The 25,520-nt window shown below is 34.4% G+C and overlaps 1 protein-coding gene across 1 annotated transcript in view; it reads right to left on the bottom strand.

The window, feature by feature from the left end:
* LOC145259075 (solute carrier family 35 member D2-like protein) overlaps nt 1–25,520 on the bottom strand; it is a 148,563-nt gene that overhangs the window by 56,458 nt on the left and 66,585 nt on the right. Inside the window, exon 3 of the mRNA XM_080116706.1 lies at nt 13,161–13,247. Coding sequence (XP_079972832.1) covers nt 13,161–13,247 — 87 coding nt within the window. The remainder of the gene's footprint in view (nt 1–13,160; nt 13,248–25,520) is intronic.

Raw genomic sequence — 25,520 nt, 5'->3', positions numbered from 1 at the left:
ACAACTCTCTTCCTCTGAGTCTTGAGTCCAGACTGATTGAAAAGCAGAACCTGCTTACCAGAAATGATGTCAGGAATAGTCTATCTTCAAAATCTGTAGGGGTGTCACCCCCCCCCCCCACACACACACCAAGTACGTAATGTTTTCACCTGAACCGTGTTGGTTTAAAAGATCACCAATATATGCTAACACTAAAAATTTAGATACCCTGAGACTTATTGGGTAAAAGAAATAATCCTGTCCACCTGTTACTCGGGTATTGGTAAAGTCAGCGAGATTTTAAAAGAAAAAAAAAAAAAAATGCTAGAAAGGTCAGTAAAACGATAGAACTTTCTGGAAGACTCAACAATATTGAAGTCAACTGACATTCAGACTTATTTAGTCGTTGGCTGAGCAAGTAGAAATGAAACAATAAAGATGGCAACATGTGTGAAATGGTATAATTACACGTCACACACTGAAACTTAAAGGTTATGTACAACCAAATATTTTCTACAATGAACTACCCCAGAAATATATTTTTTGTTGTAAGTCATTTTGGTTTCACAAGCGAAAATGTCCTCTTGCCAAACTTTCACAAAAAAAACAAAAAAAAACACTCGACTAGCTACAACCACTATATACAATTTCTCTCATTCCCTACCTGTGCCTAAATCTAAATGCAGATTCCATGAACAAAGCTTCTTTCCCAGAACTGCCCGCCTGTGGAACACGGTTCCGATTGAATACAACATAAAAGCCAAGTACGTCCAAGGATGGAATACTGTTGCCATATCTGGGCAGGAGCTGCTAAAAACAGCCTATCCTGCCTTGACAGAGTACAAAATAGACTTCGTGGCTTAGTGGGGGATATCCTTTTCTCTACCCTGCAACCTCTCTCCCACAGAAGAGACGTTGCGAGCCTATCCTTGTTTTATCGTTATTTTCATGGCAAGTGCTCGTCTGAGCTCCAATCCCTGGTCCCCCCTCGTCAATCTCTCACGAAAAACACCCGTCTAGTTGAATCCACTGTGAAAAATTTCCCCCACTTTTTATCTGTGCCTAAATCAAAATGTGGATTCCATGAACAAAGCTTCTTTCTTAGAACTGCACGCCTGTGGAACTCTGTTCCGTCTGCCTGCTTCCTTCCGGACTACAACTTGGATGTCTTCAAGTCCAATGTTAACAAATTCCTAATGAACCGCCCCCTTAATTAAACACTTCATCAAATCTCCACACTAACGTAATGTACTTGCAATAACCCTTATCTCTGAGTGGCTTCCGGGCCTTGATAAGTGGTGATCACTGTGTAAAAAAAACAAAAAAAAAAAAAACATGATAGCCTTCAAATCTAATGTAAACAAGTTCTTGTTGAGCCGTCCCCGTAAATAATCAAATTCTATCCAATTTACACGATTAACGATCACTATACTACCACCTTACATTCATTAACCCTTATCCTTGAGTGGCTTTTGGGCCTTGATAAGTAGTAACTGATACGAGTTTTCCCCGCATTGATCAAAGCTCATTGCTTTCTGGACGTCCTGGCACGAAAGGCCAAGAACAAGATTTTGCTTTCGATTTTTAATTCCGTTGTTATACAGAAAACACGAACACGCGGGAAGACAGAATAGTGTGAATTTTATAAAATAAAAGTCGCTCGAATAAAAGATAGACACGACACCCCTTATTATAGTACTAGTGGGGGGTACCCGGCGTTGCCCGGGTATTTGGAGGTGTAAGAGAAGAAAAAATAGTTTCGGTAGGTAGTTAGGCTCGAACCCGAACCCTTGAGATTAATAGGTTGATGACTTCCTGCCACACTACGATGGCAGAAAAGTGAGAATGTGTGAAATAAAATGATTAAAAAGTCATGTGACAGGTGCATATTTAACGAGGTTAAACGTCACACCACAGTGAATGAAAAAAGGCAGGTGCATGCGGAATTTAATTCTGCTTTTAATTTTACTGTGGGACAGTTCTTTTGGGTTTGTTTTTTTACCCAACTTTGTCTGGTTTTGTTTCCCCAACGTGTTGGGGAAAACCAGCTCCCCATTTATTAGCGAAGTGTGCCCAAGTGAAAGCAATTGTCTGATATGACGGTGAAAACTGACATTGACCAAACATCCATCGCTTTCTGGACGTTCCTGGCCTGTGTGCCAGGGAACTGCTGATACGGATTCAGTTTCGCTTTTTTATATTGAAACGTGAAACAAAGGCGATTGAAAAAAATCTCGAAAATAGCGTGCAAAAGTTGGGCAAATTAAAGATAACTCATAGATATTATGATTTAGACAGTACATAAAAAGTTTTAAGGAGTGACCCCACCGAGCCCCCCCCCCCCTGAAAAAAGCCTTTGGCGGATATACATAAAAAATGCACACACAGACACACACACACACGCACACCCACATTTTCGCTTTTATATAATAGACTAGTGAGGGGTACCCAGCGTTGCCCGGGTGTTTGGAGGTGTGTGTGTTGGGGGGGGGGGGGATCAAAACAACCCTGTTTAAAAAAAAGAAAAAAAAAACGTTGCCCGGGTGTTTGGAGATGTGTGTGTTGGGGGGGGGGGTAGATCAAAACAACTCTGTTTAAAAAAAAAAAAAAAAGTTGACCGGGTGTTTGGAAGTGTAAAAGAAAAAAAAAGTTTTAGTAGGAAGGTAGGCTTGAACCCTGAAGCTTTGACGCGAAGGTGGAAACGAAATGAAAAATAACCGTGAGACCTAACGATCTCGGCTACGAGAAGAGAGGAAGTGATAAGCGTCTTAAGTTAACATTTATAAAGTGAAATTGACAGGTGTGAGAAAGTTAAGTCGCCTGATGTTTGACATAGTTTTGCGCTGCAAGCCAGTTTCTGTTTCCCCCGCCAAATTTCCGGGCAAATTTAAGATAGACATGACCCCCGTTCTTAAGTCGTAGATATTATGATTTAGACGTGATATAAAAAGTTTTAAGGAGTGAGCCGACCAAGAAGCCCGGCAAAAAAAGCCTTTGGCGGACATACAGAAAAATGCACACACGCTAACAAACATTTTCGCTTTTATATATATACTAGCGAGGGGTACCCAGCGTTGCCCGAGTGTTTGGAGGTGTGTGTTTGGGAGGGGGGGGGTTAAAAAAAAAATAAGTATGAGGATCGAACCCAAACCGTTGAGGCAAAGTTGTAAATTAAAGTGTGAAAAAAAAAAAAAGTGCGACGTTAATGATTGCCCCATCGCGACATGCTTACGGAAACACGTTTGAATTTATTTAATTACTTGGATTTAGCAGGTGCTCGTTTTAATTAGTTAATGAGGTCAAGTTTGACTGCGGGATTTCATTTACTGCTGAACGCTTTTTTTCCTCGCCCTCAAGATGTTATAGGAAAAAGACTAACCCACATGCGGCGAACGAAAAATATTGAATATTTATCTTCCCGAAATCGAGCAAATTAAATAGACAGGCGAGCTTCGTTGTTAACTGTGAGATATTACGATTTATATGTGATATAAAAAGTTTTAAAAAGTTGTGAACCAACCGACCACTTCTCTGAAAGAAGCCTTTCGTAGACACACAGAAAAAGCGAACACACATACATACATACATACATTTTCGCTTTTATATTTATAGATAGACTAGCGAGGGGTACCCGGCGTTGCCCGGGTGTTTGAAGGTGTGTGTGATTTTGGGTAAATCAAAACTCCGGGGGGGGGGGTAAAATTAAAAAAAAAAATGTTTTGGTTGGTAAGTATGAGGATCGAACCCGAACCCTTGAGGCAAAGTTGGAAATTAAAGTGTGAAAAAAAAAAAAGAGTGCGATGTTAACCATTGGGCCACCGTGAGATGCTAACGGTTGAATTTATTTAATTACTTAAATTAGCAGGTGCACGTTTTAATGACTTAATGAGGTCAAATTTTGACTGTGGGGTATCATTTAGTGCGGAACGCTTTTTTTTTTTTTTTTTTCCAAGATGTTGGAGGTAGGGGGAAACAGCTCCACTTGTCCAAATTGAATAGCAATTGTTTGATATATGGAAAATATTTCCTCATTGATCAAAGCTGATTGCTTTCGGACATTTCCGCCGATAGACTGAAAATACCGCCAAAATTAGTGTCGCTTTTATTATAGAAAAAAGACTAATCCACACGCGGCGAGCGACAAATGTTGAATATTTATCTTCCCGAAGTCGAGCAAATTAAATAGACAGGCGAGCTCCATTGTTAATTTTGAGATATTACGATTTACATGTGATATAAAAAGTTTTAAAAAGTTGTTAGGCGACCGACCGCTTCTCTGAAAAAATCCTTTTGTAGACATACAGAAAAAGCGAACACACATACATACATTTTCGCTTTTATATATATAGATATAAAAAGTTCTAAGAAATGGTAACAACACCCCGAAAGCCTCCTTTGCCGGACATACAAAAACGCAGACGCAAACACATTTTCGCTTTGGTATAATAGATTATCGTAAAAACACGTTAAGCATGCAGATATCATCAGATGGTTTCTAAAATGTAAAAATACTCGGGGGGGGGGGGAGATGTGTATCTATAGATTTTAGTTTTACTTTATGGCTTATTTTAACATTAATTACCAGCAGTGGAAAATTTTGCTTTAAACAAAACCAACATTGTTGCAATTAAATGAATCATTCTTGGCATCGGAAAATATGCGCAAATTTTGCCGATTCCGATTATTTTAAAAAGTTTTGACTTTTCCAATTCCCAATTCCGATTAATCATTCCAACATTCACCTGAATTACCTAAAAACAAACAAGAATATTCTAAGCCAATGTTCATTTCAACTTGCTGAGATATTTCTATTGCTTTTGCGCATGCGCAAATTCATTCATAGCTTGAAGTGGTTTAAATTAAAATATTTCTTATCTCTCATTAGCTCAAACAGTAGGGAATGCGGTTGGAGCGCTAAATGTTTTGATTTTGATTCTAGCCGATGGCACCCAAGTCTTCCTCTTTTTTTTTTTTTTTTAACTTTTGAAATCAGTACCATATATATGAGGTACAATATAATATTCAATAAAGAATTGGTTTTGTAATAATGAATACATAATCTGCATGAAGTAAAATATATTTCAGCATATTTGACGACTGGGCAAGCCTGGACCCCCCCCCACTCCCCCATTAGTGTGTGTGTGTGTGTGTGTATATATATATATATATATATATATATATATATATATATATATATAAATAAATAAACTAGGCTCAAATTTTCCCGATTCCGATTTTGATACCCCAAAAGGCTCCAATTTTTCCGTTTCCCAATTAATCGTCCCAACACTAATATATATATATATATATATATATATGTGTGTGTGTATATATAAAAAAGTGTATCTCTACTCTTTTCTAAAAGTCACTTTGTGTGTGTGAGTTCCTTCCTCATAGGTTCCGAAATGGCTGAGCCTATCTTTTGCAAATTTCACACAAAGCTAATTTATATGTCTGGCAGTGTTCTTAGATATGTTTTGTACAGAAATTCAGCTGATAAGTATCGAAAATCGAAAAAATCCGATCCTAAAAAATAGTTTTTCTTTCTTATAAATCAAAAAAAATTTTCATAGAATATTTTGTTTTACCGGCCAAGGGAGACAATTCTCAATAAATCATTTCTTTTAAAAAAAACAAAAAAAACAAAAAAAAAAAACAGAACTATTATCATCTGGAGATATAGCTCAATTGGTAGAGTATTTGACTACAGATCAATTGGTCTCCAGTTCAAGCCCGGGTGTACCTCACCATTTTATTTTATTTTTTTCTTATAAATGAGTCCAATTTATGATTAATGAAGAGGTACCATTTAAAATCGCCGCAAACCATTTCTTCGTTTGCATATTTTAAACTAAACATTAATCAGAAGCGACTTTTATGGGGCATTCGTTGTCAAGCCGAAATATCAGCTGACATGATATTGTAAACAAACACAAACGGAATTTGATGAATGATATTAGCATTACTTAATTTTTGGGGCAAATTATTCATTGTAATATATATATATATATATATATTGATTTTATACTAATACATACGCAATTTGCATAAATTAAAATATCATGTTTAAGCATATTTTATGACCGGGCAACGCCAGGTACCCAGCTAGTAGTATATAAAGAAATGATGGTGCATCTATTGTGTAAACATGAAATAGAGGGTTTCATTAGTGTGAAAAAAATGGTCATAACTTCCGCACTTATTCCATTATTTAAAAATAAAAAGAAAAAAAGCCTTTTTGGTCAGGAAGTGTGTGATCATTTTACTTCATATTTATGTAGCAAAGTTTTAGGGGTGAGCCAAAATCAATGACAGAGCTAACATCTTATTTTACTCGGAATCCCTTGTCCCTCTGCAAGTAATTATTGCAGGGTCGAACAATAAAATCGTCGCCCTAGAAAAGATGACATGATTCCATTTCCGTTTGATGAAAACCTGTTTTATTTTTTTTTTGTTGCAGACCATCTACTGTACAACTCATGCTCTCTACCAATCCAAGTTATGACAACAGGGTCACTGCCAAAACCCTCAAAATGCATCGCTGGATTGCTATGAATAATAGGGGCATGCCCAAAGTGATGAAAATAAAGTTTCCGGCCACAGTTATGGTTTTTGGTGTGGTTTCAAGTGAGGGCCACATCATGCCACCTCACATTTTCAAAGTCAACATCAAAGTGTATCTGAATGTGCTGAAAAGTATGGTGTATGGTGATCCCCTGGTGCAATCAGGTGGCCGCTGGCAGACCCTGGGTGTGGCAGCAGGACTTGGTGCCGGTCCGCAAGTCCAAAGAGATCTAGGCTTGGTTTCAGAAGTGCTAGGACTTTGTATCCTTCTCTCACTGCCCCCATCTCTTCCCCCAACTTGAACCCACTGGACTACTTCGTTTAATCATACAATGAAAACATTGAATAGCCGTCATCTCTGCTACATAATCAAGTTACCTGAATTGATTTTTTTTCAATAAAAGTTTTAAAATAAAGCTGTAGGGCGACACATTTATTGTTCCATCCTGAAAACAAGGTAGGAATTCTCTTGATTTTTTTTTTTTTTTAATATAAACTTAAACTAGATAGATTATTACTTTTTTATATATTTTTTTTTCTTATCACAATTGAATTCTCTAATACACAAGTCGTTTATTATTTGTTTCTCTTGATCAGACCGAATACATTTGTTTCTTCTCCATTGTAGCAATTTCAATAGCAAACATTTCAAGTCTATACACGCAAGAGAAAGGGGGTCGGATAAAATTTGAGTGGAACACATTTTAGATCAACGTCTTAGAAAGCAGATATGGGTGCGACCTATTTACTATGGAATTGTGGGATTATTATTACTGTTCAACCTGGCGTGAGGCTAAACAAATGCAGTCAAGTATCTATAATGGCAACGCGTTTGCGTGTCTCTCTCTCTCTCTCTCTCTGTATATATGTAAGGTGTCATATATCATTAAAATTATTGACTTGAAGACAAGAACCATGAGAAGCTATGAAAATCAAGGAGAATAAAAAATGAAATACTTACAGTGTACCATTATCCCTACTTACGTAAAACTGTAAAGATATACTAACTCATAAAATGAATGCTTAATAATAATAATAATAATAATAATAATAATAATAATATATATATATGTATGAGAGAGAGAGAGAGAGAGAGAGAGAGAGAGAGAGAGAGAGAGAAAGTTATGCAAATATAAATGGCAATTACATTATAAAGAAATTTTAGTATTTCATCCTCTTGAGAATGCGTCCAACTAGTACAATAGATGCAATAGCCTGACGTATCCTCGCGAGGATGAAACGCAGAAAATTCTGTGTAACGTAATCGCCATATATATTTTCATAACTTAGCTCTACTTACATATGAAGCACTGTCGAAGTAAATAATGAAAATATTTACATAAAATTTTATGTAGATACATAATATATATATATATATATATATATATATATATATATATATATATATATGGCATAAGCCTGACGAATTCTCCCGAGAATGAAATGCGGAATATTCTGTGTAGCTTAACTGCCATATATATTTTTATAAATTACTACCTAGCTCTATCTATGTATTGAGCACTGTTGAAGTAAATACTTAAAGTTTAAGCATAAAATTATACTTCGTATATTAAGTTATGTGATTAAATGAAGTAGTCATATATATATTAGGCACCGCCAAAAATGGCCGCAAAATCAAGTTGTTGTTGTTTTTTAAAACTAAATTACATTTATTAAAATCCATTATTTCTGAGTAACTTTTTTTTTTCCAGAAAGATAAAACCCTGAATTTTATCATATAGAAAACAGAATAATGTAAAACTTTTTCTACTATTTTTAATTAAATTTTAAATGTTAAATTTTCCCAAAAAGTTAACAATTGACATTTTTTGTCTTGCACAAAAAACGTACTTAAATATTTAAAAAAAACGGTTTTTGAAATAATTAATTTATTTATTTATTGTCTAACTAAGATTTAGGATGATTTTCTAAGAGAATATGCAAAAATATTATAATATAAGTACCTGAATTTCAAATAATTCCACTTATTCATATAGGTAACCAGATATTTCGCGTTCATGTAGAGTCGAGATCGACTCTGTTTACGTTTGCGGATTATAAGAAGAAAACTATGGAAGACCAAACAGGCCAAAAAAACTTATTTTTCAGTGACGAAAATTTCAATGTATTATAAAGCTGAGGCTGGCCAGTACCAGATGGGTGACCATTTGTATGAGTTTGGTTTTTAATGTATATGTGTGTGGGGGCCAGACTCCCCAAAATGGGGGGGGGGGCAATTTAAAGCAGAATAAAAAAAAATTATTTCAGCGCGTTTGGTCCACCGTAGTCGAAAGGCGGCAAACGTTTTCAAACGGGATCGAAAAAAATGATGCTATTTTTAACACAAAGGGCACAACATTTATCGAATTTTTTTTTTTTATATCAATTATTCAAAGCATGCCCTGTTTAATAATGGTCATGCATTATTTGGCTCGCTAAAAAAAAATTGTTAATTTATTTATCAAAAATTTTAAAATGGCTTTTTTCGTATAAATATTAAAAAAAATTTTTTTTTGTTTTGCTTAACTTAAAATTATTTTACTTAACATATTCACCGAATTTCACACTTCAAAACTCAAAAGCGGGATAATTAAACACAATCGAAGTTCTGATATTCAGACGTCAAAATAAGGTATGCAAACAATTTTTTTTTTTTTTTTTTTTTTTTTTTTTATCTATAATTCTGTCCCTTACAACAACACAATATGTTTTGTTCAGTTTCAGATGATTATTTTAAGCATATTTGTTCCCACTTCAAAACAAGGGGGGGGGGGGTTTGTAAGCAAAAAAAAAAAAAATATATATATAAATATCGTTTATGAAAAATAAGTACACTGTTATAAAGTTCATTCTTCTCCTAATAATCGCTGAAAATTTCGTATTGATCGGATAATTACCTGATTTTTGGTAGATTTTTAAAAAGACGGTCCGTCAAAAAGTACTGACCTGCCCCCCCAATTTTGGCGGTGCCTAATATATATATATATATATATATGTATATATATATATATATATATAGCAGACCGTAAAATAAGCTGAAATATGATATCTTAATTTATTATTATTGTAGAATGAATTCTCTATTTATTATTATATTGTACCCAATATATTCCGTTTTTATCACATTTTCTATTTTTTTTTTTTAACAAGATTGTTTTGGTTTCATTCCTTTTGAAAAAGAGAGAATATTCTCGAAATATTAAAAACTTCCACCATTCTGGTTATTTCAAACAGTAGGTCTATATTTACTGGTTTGTATTTGTGATTATTTTTGAAAAATAAATAAATATACAAAGAGAAAAAAAGCACCATAAGACCTTCGTTCATTTGTCGATTTTTGTTCATACATCACGCTAATACAATGGCCGATTTCCTGCCTTGCTATAGCCTTCTAACACTCCTCGAGATTTATATAGTAAGTGATTTAAAAATTAAAAAAAAAAAAAAAAAAAATGACTTGGATGCCATCAGCTAGAATCGAAACCAAAACATTGCAAAATGTGGTGCAGGTGGTTAGAGTCCTGGGAAAAATCAATTGTAAAAATGATATTCTCCTGAAGGTTGAAGGTTCAATCCTTAGTGTGGGCGGCCGAAATATACATTTGCGAATACTTCGTATCTCTATCCCGTCATGGCTGATGGAACACGAGCACGCTTCTCCCGTGAAGTAAATAAAGGGTTCCGCTCAAAATTCCGTCCAAATTCCCAAGTTTGACAGAAACATTCCTGAGTTTGACAAGATACACCTGAAGACGGTCGGAGGTTATATCGACCGAAACGTTGTGAAAATCACATTCAAAATGGGAACAGTAGTCCGATGAATAGTACAAACTACTTTTACATATTTATTCATTATTTTGTACCATATTTTCCGATTTCTTCTCGTTTCATATCTAAATGTTATTAATCCAATTTTTACCTATATTTACATTTTGTATAATTCTGGCTCTTCTCTTCCGATGAGAAGCATTTATCTTCGACTTGGCATGGCTTAAAGAAGTTCCTTTTTTTTCTTAATTTTCCCTTTTTACTTTTCCTTATTGTTCTGATGATGATGATGATGATGATGATGATGATAGTGATGGTGGTGTGTTTTTTTTTTTTTGCTTTGTTTTTTTAATTTTCTTCCGTTGAAGATTGTAATGTTGGGTATGGGGCAGCCAAACCAGCTGCCAACATTGCCCTGCTTTTTATTGAAGCCAACCGAGAGCTCTTTTTAGTATCCTCATTGTTCCTTTAAGTGCAATTGTCTGGATCTCTTTTGCACTTGGTTCACCAGGAATATTAGGTAGAACTTCAGGTTCTTCTTCATAATCCCTGTAGCACTTATAATAAGTATAATATAATAATTATGATTGCTATCTCCCTAAGATTCCAGTTTCTTTTCATATCATACATGAGACCTTGATATTTGGTCTGTTTCTCCGTTTCAGCTCTGTTCAGACCTCCATCATTAGGGACACTCATTTCAACCAAGATTACCACTCTCTCTGACTTATTCCATATAACTATGTCAGGTTTCACAGCAGCATTTTCTAAGTCATTTCCAACTGTTCTTTCAGGTTGATCTTCCCAGGATTTGCTGCTACACTGGAGGTTTAATTTTTTACAGATGGTCCAGTGGAGGTACTTACATACTTTATCATGTCTTGCTTTGTAGTAGCCGTCCCCTAAAAGAACCTTGCAACTTGATACTAGATGAATCACACATTTCAATTCCGTGTGGCAGAATCTACATTTGTTGTCATTAATGAGACCTGCCATCTTGAATGTATTGGTCATCAATCCCTAGTCTTGAGCAGCCATCATAACCTTTTCCTAATCGTGGTGCAGGGATCCCCTTTTGAGCGAGTCTAAGGAACCTTCTTTGCTTTGTTTATGTATTCCTGGGAGAGTTCCTCCAGAAAGTACTTTGCACGCTGTGTATATAAGTTTTTAAAGAGTCCAGATTTGTACCTATTTTAAATATTTCTTGATCATTTTTTACCATATTATTCTATTCCTCCATAATCGTTTTATATCTAAATATTCTTAAGACAATTTTTATCTACACTAGCGGGGGAGGGGGGGGGCGTCTGGCCTTGCCCGGTCATAAAATACACTTAAATATGATATTTTAATTTATCCAGATTTCGTACATATTATTATAGAGTCGTGATTTCAAAAGTAAAAAAAAAAAAAATTAAAAAAAAAAAAAAAGCATTTGGATGCCATCAGCTAGAATTGAAACCAAAAGCAAAACTAACATTCAAAGCTGGTGACGTTACCACTGTACCAATGTGACATGCAAATGAACTGATTAAAAATAAACTAAGATGAATGTACAAAATGTTTGACGATCATTTCAATTTTGACCCATTTTTGACCCCTTAAAAACAATTTTAACCAGCTAAAGACCCATAAAAGAACGGTCCATAAAAAATCCAATCATTTGAGGCCCCTAGCACTGCTCTGTGACTTTTAGTTTCTGAAGAGATGGAGTTTGAAAATATGGAGACAGACATAATATAACCTTTTATTTATTAGGTTTGCATTTTGTATAATTCTGGCCCTTCTCTTCTGACGAGAAGCATTTATCTTTAAAATGCCATGGCTTAAAGAGGCTCCTTTTTTTCCCACCCCCCTTTTTACTTTTCTTTATTGTTCTGATGATGATGATGTGTGTGTGTGTGTGTGTGTGTGTGTGTGTGTGTGTGTGTGTGTGTGTATATATATATATATATATATATATATATATATGAGAATTTTTAAAAAGTCCAGATTTGGAAAGAAATTGAAAGATGTTAGCTCTGTTCAATTAAATTGGCTTACAAGGGTCAAAGCTGACTTGGAAGCTATGACTGGCCCTTGTGTCTTTGATGTGCGATGATGAAATTGCAAATGGCTGAAGTTATTCCGATGAGTCAACAGTGGACAGCTCTGGATGGACTACCTTGACTTGTGATGTGGCAAATTCACTAGAAGCTAACTCAACTTATCCCGGGTGAATAGCGTTACAAGTAGAAGTACTCTTCTTTATCTTTGATCCATGTGATGTTAAATTCATTCCAGTCTAGTAACCCTAACCTCTAGTTCAGCCAGTTGACATTGACTGGACTTCCTCTTTCTCAACTGATTATTTTATATACTAATAAGTTTACAATAAATAATTTCATTTAAATAAAAAAAAAATAAAATAAAAAATAAGAAATTTTGAAAAAAATAAATTGAATAAAAAGTTTACACAAAACAATTTCATTAAAAAAAAAAAAATTTGAAAAAATAAATTGAATAAAAAGTTTACACAAAACAATTTCATTAAAAAAAAAAAAAAAAAAAGAGAAAAAAGTAAAGACTTTATCTTTTTGAAAAAAATAAATTGAATAAAAAGGTGTTAGCGCAGTTTACAGGTCATGCTGGTTTTCAGATAGGATTTTCAAGTTAAATTCAATTTTTTCAGTGTCTTTTGTTTATTAAATTGTTAGATGAAAGTACGGAATAGTTTAAAAGGCTTCCCCTCTCTCCACGTTAAGAATCGCTTTAATAACGTTATTGTTTCACAGTATGGGTCGTAAACTGCACAAATACCAAAAAAATAAAATTAAAAAAAAAAAAAAAAATGGAATCAAAGAATTTACCTTTTTGAAAATATCACCAGAGAATTCGGGAAAACTAACTAATCCACACTCTTTGCCCAAAAATAAGAGTAAAATACCAACCATCATCTGGAAAAGAAAAACAGTTGAATTTTTCAAGTTGAGCATTAAATAAGCGATAAAAATAATGGAGTAACATAAAGGAGTAAAGTAAGGAAATAAAATTAAGGAGTAACTGAGTAAAGTAAGGAAATAAAGGAGTAAGCAAGTAAAATATGGGAGTAAAATAAAGGAATAAAATATGGGAATAAATAAGGGAGTAAAATAAGGGTTGGTTGGTTGTTTTTGTTTTACGGCATATCAACCTTTTTCAGGTTATTTAATGCCGAATCTAGTTATTTTGAGGAACGATTTTTAATGGAGTATATTTTTTTAAAGTCAGATTCTATTTAACCCATAGTTGGGACCCTAACAGGTACTACCACTCCGGATCAGAGTGGACCTGGGAGCAATGGCAATTAAAGGGTGGCTCCACACTCCCCAAAGCCCACAAGCTGGGGCCTCACCACTGGATATAGTTTAAGGTCATATCCAGGACCCCCATTGAGGGACTTTTACCCTCTGCAGGGGGGGGGGGCAGTCGGCATATTCTAATGCCCCACCGACAGGGCCCCTGCAGTTCTTGGAGAGAAGCTACATGAATAGGAAGCTGTATTACAATTATTGTTGGGATGATGAATCAGAATCAGAAAAATCAGAGGTTTTTGGGGTATCGGAATCGGTAAAGTTTGAGCCTATTTCCTTATGCCAAAACGGATTCCTTAAATTATCTTTTTTATTTGATTTTGGTTTAAGAAACATCTTCCACTGCTTGTAATAATAAAATAATAAATATTTATTGATTTAAATTTCCAGTAAGACTAAAATCTGTAGATCATCCCCCTCTCACAAATGTGTTTTTACGTTTGAGAAAATATAGGCACATTTAAGATGTGTTTTTACACTAATAGGGACAAAATAACACTTTTATAATTAAATATGTAGAGATTTACAAAGAATCAGAATCGGTAATTGTATCGGAATCGAGAAATATTTTGGAATCATCCCATCACTAATTACAGTGAGGTACTAAAAGGTCAAACAATGGAAAAAGAGAAGAGATGTGAAAGTTCTGAAGAACACATGCGATATTATTTATATGAGAGACCGAGACTAGCAACAGTACATCTGTGAGAGATGTTTTTTCAAAATTCAGCAATGCGGACTAAAATTACACATTGAAAAGAATAGGTTTAAGGCTCATAAAATTCATACTAGAATTGCACAACGGATAAATGTACTAAGTATAATCTGGAGGTTCAATCCTTAGTGTTTGTTATCGTTCTATTAGCCATTTGTACACAAGGTAAAAACCTTCAGTAATTCTTAATTGAAGTCCAATATTATTTGCTGCACTGAGGATGGTGACTTGGAATTGATTATAACCCAGCACTTTTATCCGTTTTGTCACGAGTCGATGTGGACAAGTATGAATTTTAGAAGCCTTAAACTGAATTTTATTTTTCAACTAGCGGGGGCGGGGGGTACCCGGCGTTGCCCGAGTGTTTGGAGGTGTGTGTGGACGGTGGGGGTGTTAATGAAAACCTAAGAATAAGTGAAGTAAAAAAAAAAAAATAAACAAAAAAGAAAACAGAAAAACGAACGCGGGGGGGGGGACCCAGGCGATGGGAGGGAGGGGAGTAATCAAAACATAAGAATAAAATACAAAGAAACCAACGTAAGGCAAACGAACGATGTTAAATGTAAAAATCGAAAAAACAAAAAAGAAAACAGAAAAACGACTGTTAAAATTGCTTTAAAAATCTGAAAAATAAAAACCAAAAATTAAAAAAAAAAAAAAACTATGTGAAAAATGGCTTAAATAAGCCTGTTTCGATATTAAAATTTAAAAAATTGGTGGGTACCCGGGTGTTTTTGGGTGTGTGTTTGTACGGTTGGGGGTGGGTGGTGTTAATGAAAACCTAAGAATAAGCGAAGTAAAAAAAACAAAAAAAAAACAGAAAAACGAACGTTACGTGAAAAATGGCTTAAATAACCCTGCTTCAATATTTAAATTTAAAAAATCGAAAAAAAAAAAAAAAAAAAAAAGAGACATCTCACACCACGATTCGAACCCAAAACGTTTAGATAATGACACAATGCTCTAACCAACTGAGCTAACACAACATACATGAAATTGTGTCAAGTCTTCAAATATTTAAACTAAATCAGGTGATGACGTCATCTGACACATGCGTAGAACCGATCTCGTCATGAGAGGACGGTTTTTGTTGACCCCCACCCCCTGTAGAAAAGTGTTGATTTCAGGAGGAAAAAAAAATTAACGTTTTTGGCCAATTTTTCGATATTTGTCGGGCGAAGGATGGGGCTTTCAACCAAGTTTGTGAATTTTTGTTCTGTCTGTCGAAAGTTTTTAGCAGACACACAAACATACACACATACATACATTTTCGCTTTTATATATAGATAAATATAGTATTATCACTTATTACAACTTAGTACTGAAAGAATGATCCAACTAACATACCAAACACACACACATACATACACACATATATATATATATATATATATATATATGTATAGTTATTTACAGAAAAACAGTTTCACTGCATCACAGTTCTTCAGTGTGGATAAAAAAGCAACTGTCACAAGCTGGGATTTAAACTCAATCATCTAAATGACAGCTGATGCATTTAACTTTCGCAACATTTATATATATATATATATATATTTATATATATATATATATAAGTGAACGTATCTGTGTGTGTACATTTCCCTACGCAATAACTCAATTTTCAGTCTACGGACTCACAATTTGATATACAGGGTATTGAGGTTTGGGAAAATCTTTGTGATCAGTTTTCGGCTAGAAATTTGGTTGTTAAGAGGTCAAAGTTCAACGATTTTATCTTTGAGAACTCTACCAAACTCCTCCGACAATTTTGGGTCTAAACACTTGAAATTTTAGATATAGGTTCCTTGGACATGGATCTAACTTAATAACTTGATTTGAGCCCAAAACAATAAATGTTAAGGGGTCATAATAGGGGTCAAAATTTAAAAAATTGGCCGCTTTTTTTTTTGTTTTGTTTTTTTGCTCAACATACACTTCCAAACACCCGGGCAACACCAGGCTGAAATGCTAGTGTACATATATATGTTGCAAAAGTTAAAGGAAGAGGGATAAAAGAAAAGGAGGTAGTACAAATGAATATAAGTGACGAATGACAAAGACGTTGTCAAAAAGCGATATTTCATATTTTAAACCATTTGAAATTTTTTTTTTACAAAGGTGCCCCCACTTATCAAGGCCTGGAGGCCACTCGAAGATAAGGGTCAATGAGTGCACAGTGGTCAAGGGGGAACATGTCAGTCATCGTTAGTAGTGGCAATTTGGTAAATTGGATCACTTAAGGGGATGGCTCATCAAGAATTTGTTCACATTGAACTTGAAGACAACTATATTGTAGTCAGTCAGAAAGCAAGAAAACGGATCAAAACTCCACAGGCGTGCAGTTCTAAGAAAGAAACTTTGTTCATGGAATCTACATTTAGGTTTAGGCACAGATAAAAAGTGGGAAAAATTATTGATAATGGTTTCAGCAAGACGAGTGTTTTTCGTGAAAGTCAGGTCAGGTGGTGGGGGCGACCATAGATTGAAGCTCAGATGAGCACATGCCGTGAAAATAATGATAAAGCAGAGACAGGCTCGCGATGTCTCTTCTGTGGGAAAGAAGTTTCAGGGAAGAGAAAGGGGCATCCCCCACTAGACTACAAAGTCTATTTTGAACTCTATCAAGGCAGGATAAGCTGCTTCTAACAGCTTATCCTGCCCGGATGTGGCAACAGTACTCCATCCTTGGATGCACTTGGCTCTTATACATGTAGAGAATTGCATTAGCAGTGAAATATCTACTGGAATAGTAGAACAATCCCACCATTTTTCCAGCAGCCTTGGCAATGGATTTGATGTGTTCCATCTCAAATCAGGAGTAAAGGTCAAGCCCAGAAGTTTGTCAAAACACGGAGCGTCCTCAAGATGAGAGCCATTCATTTCAATTGATGGCAGACGGGGATCAGAGTGTTAATGATGGAAGGATAGAAGATTCGTCTTAGATGCATTAAATTTAATCAGCCACCTCAGAAGATCAGAGGAGAGAGAATCAGAGAGAACTTGGTCGTTTACGGCCTTTGAAGTGTTGCCATAGATGGTAGTGTCATCAGCATAAATGTTTACAAATGTTTTTAGAATGTGATTTGTGAAGATGGTGGAAAATGATCATCGAAATTAGTTGATATCGTCTGTCCTTAAACCTTGGAGTCAGTAGTTCATTTTTTTAATTTTTTTTTTTTAGAATTTTAAGCTAACTTTTTTTTTTTTTTTTTTTTTTTAGAATTTTAAGCTAACTTTTTTTTTTTTTTTTTTTTTTTAGAATTTTAAGCTAACTTTTTTTTTTTTTTTTTTTTTTTAGAATTTTAAGCTAACTTTTTTTTTTTTTTTTTTTTTTTTAGAATTTTAAGCTAACTTTTTTTTTTTTTTTTTTTTTTTTAGAATTTTAAGCTAACTTTTTTTTTTTTTTTTTTTTTTTAGAATTTTAAGCTAACTTTTTTTTTTTTTTTTTTTTTTTTTTTAGAATTTTAAGCTAACTTTTTTTTTTTTAATGATCAGATCTACCTTTTATACGGGCCGAATTAGACTCCATTTTTTAATCTATATTCTAGTTATATCAAATCATTTTTTTTTAAAATTCGTATCTTAATAAATTTATATATTTATTTATGAAGTTTATCATATAGTATATATTATATATAGAAATATAGAATATATTAGCTTTATATATATATATATATATATATATATATATATATAGTGCAAAATTTTGTTGAAAATTCAAAGACTCCCTTTTCTTTTTTATAATCTTCATTTATTTCCTGGATTTTTTCCATTACAGCTGTTTTATTAATGAGTTGGCAATTTTACGATTTATGTTTCCATAAAAATATCCTGTCCCACCAACTTCTTCAGATGTTTATCCATTAGATTTTTACAACAAATGGTATATTTTTAACATGCTGGACATCGTATTCGGGTAAAAGGATTTCCAAAGCCATGCTTCCTCACTTCCTCCATCTTTTGGTGTTATGTAAACTATATTTATGCATATATTTTAATATTGTTTTTTTGCTTGGTGTTTGAATTCGTATTATATTACCTGATGCAGGGGAGGTCACTCTCGTGATTTCATTTTTTATATCTAGGATTACCTCCCTTGCATTGTTTTTTTTTTTCCTAACATGCGTGAAATTAAATATGTTTCTGTCCAAACACCCGTGGATTACATCTAGCCGTTTGTTTAATAATTTTTCTTTTGATATTAGTATATGGTATGATTCTAATATACATAGGTTGCATCTTTTCGATTTGCTAGGTTTATATTTTCCCCCCTTATCAATTATTTACCATCTTAATTTATATTCAGTTTTATTTTCCTTTAATTCCTTAATCCATACTGCTAGAGTGGTTGAGTTTTTCTTTGTTTTTTTTCCGGTTGTTTTCGCTATTACTATTGGTTGTTTCTATTTTCATTATAGTAGTTGTGGTTGTCACTATTGTTATGATCCTTTCTACCATTGTTTTCATATATATATATATATATATATATATACACACACACGCACAGAGAATAATAGATGAGAGGTCTAAAAGAGCAAGGTTTCAATTAATGTATAAATACTTTAAAAGTGCTGTGCTCAAAGTACTGCAGATATATGGTCAACTATCGATGTATTTACCTAGAGCTACATTAATACAAAAAATAAAACAATAACTATGAAATTATAAATTAGCTTCAAAAGATATGTGGATACTTTAAAATTGCTGTGTCCGAAACGATCGTACTCTGATTTTGTTTTGTTTCTCCTTGTGAATCTGATTTATAGTTTCACAATTATTGTCTTTTATCCTGTGTGTATCATTCAAACACTACCGTGTTTGAATAAATGGTTAAGTGGCAGTTTTAGTCATTTAGAACTGCTTTAAACCTTCACTGCTCACTCATTTTTCGACCAACTTCCAAACAATTATTACAGTTTATAGATCACCTTCTCAGCTATATTGTGAAAAAAAGTTTTCAATTTTCGTTCAGTAAAACAAAAGTCATGATTAATTTACTAGTGTACAAAATCGTAAAAAAAAAAAAAAAAAATATATATATAAGGAGGTGAGCAACGTTTTTTATGACTGGTTTCCAGAGCAACCACGTCGCTTTAGCTACTAATTCACTGCTGTCAAAAACGAGAAGTAACAAGTGAAACAGAGAATGAAAGAATGAAAGGGAGATAATTGGGGGGATTTTATTGAAAGCAGACGAGTGTTGTACATTGTTATTACATATGTGTATGTTTATGGAGGCAAAAAAATAAGACTGAAATTAAATAAAGAACAAGTGAATTTACTGGAAGCCTGGAAATATCATGAATTACAATAGAAAAATGCGAGCATGAAAGTAATATGGTTAAGCTTAAACATGGAAAAGTAAAGGACTAGTTGTTAGAACTGGAAAAGAAAAAGACAATATATTCTAGTAAAAAAATATATATATAATAAATTTATAATTTCAAATCTTGCAGCATTAAGAATTTACATTATATAATCAATTCTTACTGTTGTAATATTTTAAGTTAGAAATTTATTATATTTTTTACTAGAATATCTTGTCCTTTTATTTTCCAGTTTTAACAACTAGTCTTTTACTTTTCCATGTTTAAGCTTAACCATATTACTTTTCATGCTCGGATTTTTCTATTGCAATACATATATATATATATATATATATATATATATATATACATACATACGTTAATATATAGTAATAAATAATGATATTTACTAGAAATAAAATAGGTTTAAGGCTCCTAAAATATGTACCAGAATTGCCCACGTTGCGCAGTGGTTAGAGTACTTGTTACTCGAACAGCTAGACTTTGGAATTCCCTTTCTGCTATCTGCTTCCCTGACTATACTGATATGCAGAAGTTTAAATGTAACATAAACTAACATCTTGTTAATCTTTCCTAGGCATGGTCCCAAATAGTTGCCTCTTACGTCCCAGTGGCGATGTGCCTTGTTAGAGTGAGTAAAAAAAAAAAAAAAAAAAAAAAAAATGCATACATTTTCAGCGTCCTAAATTCACTTTTTCACAAATATTCATAAAATCATTAAAAAAGTTTAATATAATCTTCTTTGTTGCGTATGGACTTATTCTACCGTGCTAATTTTTATATAGTATTTTAAAAATTAAAACCAAGTTTTATGCACTTCATAAACCGCACAACGTTCATAAGTGCGTCAAGATAAAAAAAAAAAAGTGTGTACGTTTTTAGCGTCCCAGATTCACTTTAAAAAAAAAAAAACGATAATATCAGAAAATCAGTAAAAAGGTTTAATATTTATTTCTTTGTTGTGTTATTTTATCATACTACTAGCATTTCAGTCCGGCGTTGCCCGGGTGTTTGGAGGTGTATGTTGAGCAAAAAAGAAAAAAAAAAAATGCGGTCAATTTTTTTTAACTTTGACCCCTATTATGACCCCGCAACATTTATTGTTTGTGGCTCAAATCAAGTTATTAAGTTAGATCCATGTCCAAGGAACCTATATCTAAAATTTCAAGTGTTTAGACCCCAAATTGTCGGAGGAGTTTGGTAGAGTTCTTAATGGTCAAATCGTTGAACTTTGACCCCATAACAACCAAATTTCTAGCCGAAAACGGATTACAAAGATGTTCCCAAATCTCATTACCCTGTATATCAAATTGTGAGTCTGTAGACTGAAAATTGACAGAGTTATTGCGTAGGAAAATGTACACACACACACACAGACACAGCCACGTTGACTTTTATATATATATAATAGATAGATTATTGTACCGTTCAAGTTAAAATCAAGTTTTATGCATAGTAAAAAAAAAAAAAAAAAAAAAAATCTAAACAAAAAGTTATTTTCAACATTTCAGAAACTGCACAAATGGTTTTAACTTTTTATTTTTATTTTTTATTTTTCTTCCTTTGAAGATTGTAATGCAGGGTATGGGGCAGCCAAACCAGCTGCCAACATTGCCCCGCTTTTTTGTTTTCATGTTTAAAAAACGGTTGCTGATTACTTGTGTTATTAAAAGAAAAAAAATGACCTCAAAAGCGAACGCTTAAGCAAACTAACATCGCAACGATGTTATGACATTGTAAATTTGTTTTTGAAATCAGGGCAGGAATGAACAGCATTTACGCATGCATAGATTTTAATTGTTAAGAAAGAGTGTTGAAGGCAAGATTTTTTTTTACCTGCCCCCCCCTCCAAATAAAATGTCATTTGTACATCAAAGAATTGATGATTCTTTTTGCAAGTTTTTAGATATTATACATCCAGGTTTCTGCTCTTTTAGTTGATACCATCTTCATGGGTTTTGACTTTTAGCTAGATATACAAACACACATTTAGATGATCATAAAACTGTTAGCAATAGACAGTGGCTACCAAGCTAATTAGGGAATGCATAAAACTACACTAATTAGGGAATGCATAAAACACACTAATAGATATTTGCCCTTTATATAATAGACTAGCGGGGGTACCCGGCGTTTCCCGGGTGTTTTGGAGGTGTAAAAGAAGAAAAAAAGTTTTGGTAGGAAAGTAGGTTTGAACTTGAAGCCTTGACGTGAAGGTGGAAAAACAAAGGGGGGGGGGGGGGAAGACTGGTATCTTACCCACTCGACCACGAAGGGCGAGGAATGAAAATCGTTTTAATGTAACGATTATAAACTTAATGGAACAGGTGCGTGAATTTAATGAGGTCAAATATCACGCCATAGAGGGAATGAAGCCTTACACTTAACATTTGCTGCAAGGCAGTTATTTTGTTTTTGTTTCCACAACTTTAGCTGCGCGGTTCCCCAGTACGTGGGGGGGGGGACCAGCTCCCCATAAAAGGGGGAGTAGCAATTGTCTGATATAATGAGTTTCCCCTGTATTGCTCAAACCTCATTGCTTTTGTGGACGTCGCTAGCACGAGTGCCAGGAAGTTTGCATCCTACGGATTCAGTTTCGCTTTTTTTATATACTGAAAAGCCAAACAAAGGTGCGCAGACCAAGAAACATTGCGAAAAACGCGTGTAAAAGTCGTTCGAATAAAAGATAGACGCGACTTCCCTTTGTAAATCATAGATATTATAATTTAGACACTATATAAAAGGTTCTAAGAAAGAGTGACCATACCAGAGCGCACCCCCCCTCCCCAAGTCTTTGCTGGACATACAGAAAAAAATGCACACGCACACACACACTAACACACATTTTATCTTTTATATATGTATAGATGGTCTTTCTGGGAGCTATCTAAATGCTTTAAAAAAAAAAAAAAAAAAAAAAAAAAAAAAAAGCCAAATTTTTGGTCCACCAACAATTGGATTTGGACCTTAGAATTCAACCTTGTCCGTTTGTTCCAAAAATTCTTGATTACTCATCACATTTTTCTGAAATTTTGCAAGGAGTTACAATTAGGCAAGAATAATAATTGATACTTGGCCTTTTGATCAAGATCAAAGTGTAGTATCTGTTCTTCAGATGCTGCACTTCCATTTCTTGTTCTCTTTCCAAGGAGTTACAATTAGGCAAGAATAATAATTGATACTTGGCCTTTTGGTCAAGATCAAAGTGTAGTATCTGTTCTTCAGATGCTGCACTTAAGATAATTTGTACCAGTCAATGGAGGGGAAACCCTCTATACTGGGACAATTATTATTTTTGGTAACCAGAGTGCCCCCTTTTTGCCTACTTTTAGGGGAGCTGGTTTTTACCTCACATTAAAAACGGCCTTGTGCCTAATTTGCTCAGTGGGGGAGCAAATAAATACCATCTGTTCTTCAGATGCTGCACTTCCATTTCTTGTTCTCTTTCCAAGGAGTTACAATTAGGCAAGTGAAGAAACGTAACATTCTCGGATTTTTTTATAAAAATATCGTCCTCAGAAGGTCAAAAGGGGTCAAAATGGCTAAAAATAGCACTTTTCTTCGGACTATAAATTATTTTCTGACGATTAGATTTTGCTGAAAATTATCCAAAAGCCAGACCATATGAATATACATTTGGAAACATAATATTTTACCTTGGGGAAAATTGTGGGGCTTGAGTCCTGGGGTATTTTAGGGGTAAAAAAAAAAAAAAAACACCTCTTTTGGGGCTGATTTTTCTTTTTCTCCAAAAATTCATGCTTGTGTCTAAGTAGGGATTTTGAATGGTATCGAATTTAAATCAATGCAGCGTTTGTCATGAAACGTCATTTGGCTGTTTTACCCTCGTGTTTGACATCAGGCCAGAGGTTTAAACGGGGAAAATATCCAAAATCAGTCGAAGGATCATATAGTTTTGGCTTGTTCTTCAATAAATCAGTGGAACCCAGTTAACCCAAGTCTACAGACTGGTATGTAATTGTTAAATAAGAGCATTGAAAGCAAGATTTTTACCTGCCCCTCCCTCCACTTCAAATAAAATGACTTTTGTACATTAAAGAATTGATGATTTTTTTTTCTAATTTTTACATATTATACATCCAGGCACTTGCTCTTTCAGTCGATACCATATTCAACGTGTTCCATTTCATAATTTTTTACTTTTGGCTAGACATACAAACACACTAACAGATACTTGCCTTTTATATAATAAACTAGCGGGGGTACCCGGCGATGCCCGGGTGTTTTGAGGTGTGTGTGGTTTTGGGTAAATGAAAACTCCGGGGGGGGGGGGGTTAAAATAAAAAAGTTTTAGTAGGTGAGTATGAGGATCGAACCCGAACACGAACTCTTGAGGCAAAGTTTGAAATTAAAGTTAGAAAAAAAAAAATGAGCGACGTTAACCACTGGGCCACCGCGACATACAACAGAAACACGTTTGAATTTATTTAAGTATTGACAGGTGGGTGCAATAAAAGTTAACTCTGCTGCTTCTATGTGACCTAATTAACGAGGTCAAATAGAAGTCACGCAGTTAACTTTTGCATTTGGGTTTGTTTACCCAACTTTGACTGGTTTTTTCCAACAAAGCTGATTGCTTCTAGACGTTTCCCGGCGCGATGCCGAGAACTCACGGATTGAATTTAGTTTCACTTTATTTATACTAAAATGCAGGACAAACAGACGACAGAGCGAAATAGTGCGAATCTCATAAAAGTCCACGTAAATAAATGTAGAGGCGACCTGCATTCCCAAATCCTAAATATTATTATCTAGCGGGTATATAAATAGTTCTAAGTGATCGTAACGAACCCGGAAGCATGTGCGAAAGAAGCCTTTGCGAGACATAAATGAAATGGTCACACACATTTTGCCTTTTATATATATAGACTAGCGGGGGTATCTGGCATTGTCCAGGTGTTTTTAGGTGTGTGTGTTGGTGGTGGGGTAGGGGAGATCAAAACAAAATCTTGTTTAAATATTTAAAAAAAAAAAAAAAAAAAAAAAAAAAAAAGGAACAAAAAACAGACAAAAAAAACAGACAAAAATGTTTTGGGAGGGAGGTAGGCTCAAACCTGAAGCCTTGAGGTTAATAGTCTGATGACATAGTATGACGCCACAAAGGCAGGGGCTTTAAAGAGTCAAAAATAAGCATTTAAAAACCCAGGTTTTCTAGGTCAAATATCACGCCATAGCAATAGCAGAGAAAACAAATTCACAGCGCGAATTTTGTCGGATAAAAGTCGCAGAAATAAAAGATATTTATGACGTCATTTCATAAATCTTAGATATTATCATCTTGGTAGCATATAAAAAGTTATAAGAATGAGCGACCAACCCGAGAACCACCCTGAAAAAAGCTTTTGCTGCACACACTAACACACATTTTGCCTTTTATATATATATATAAATTTCTATCTGGTAATGGCTGACCCAACGAGAGCAAACTACCCTGTGGATTAAATACAGGGTAACATTCAAAATTACATAAAGATTCCTTTGTTCTTGGCCTTTTGTGTCAAGATCAAAGTGTAGTAGAGCCGCCGTTCCCCAGGGAGGAAAGTTTGGTTTTCCTGGCGATCCTAGCAGTAGCGCGCATGACCATTTGGATCACGCACCTCAAGTTGGTCCACGAAGGGACATCTGTTCCTGATCGGGATCTGATCGTTTACTTTAAACATTTGCTTAAAGTAAAGATCAGATGCGATTGGAAGAGGTTGCCTAGAGTGGAATTTGACAAGAGGTGGGTGCACAGCACTAGTTTGTGCATCCGTCGAGGAGCCAAGTTTCAATACGTGTTCCCTCCTTAGGCATGGCATGGGCGGTGCTGGGTCC

This window comes from Euprymna scolopes, chromosome 34 (assembly GCF_053919585.1).
Source record: "Euprymna scolopes isolate OS-2025 chromosome 34, ASM5391958v1, whole genome shotgun sequence".
Lineage (NCBI taxonomy): Eukaryota > Metazoa > Mollusca > Cephalopoda > Sepiida > Sepiolidae > Euprymna > Euprymna scolopes.
This window is presented reverse-complemented; position numbering and strand designations above follow the sequence as displayed.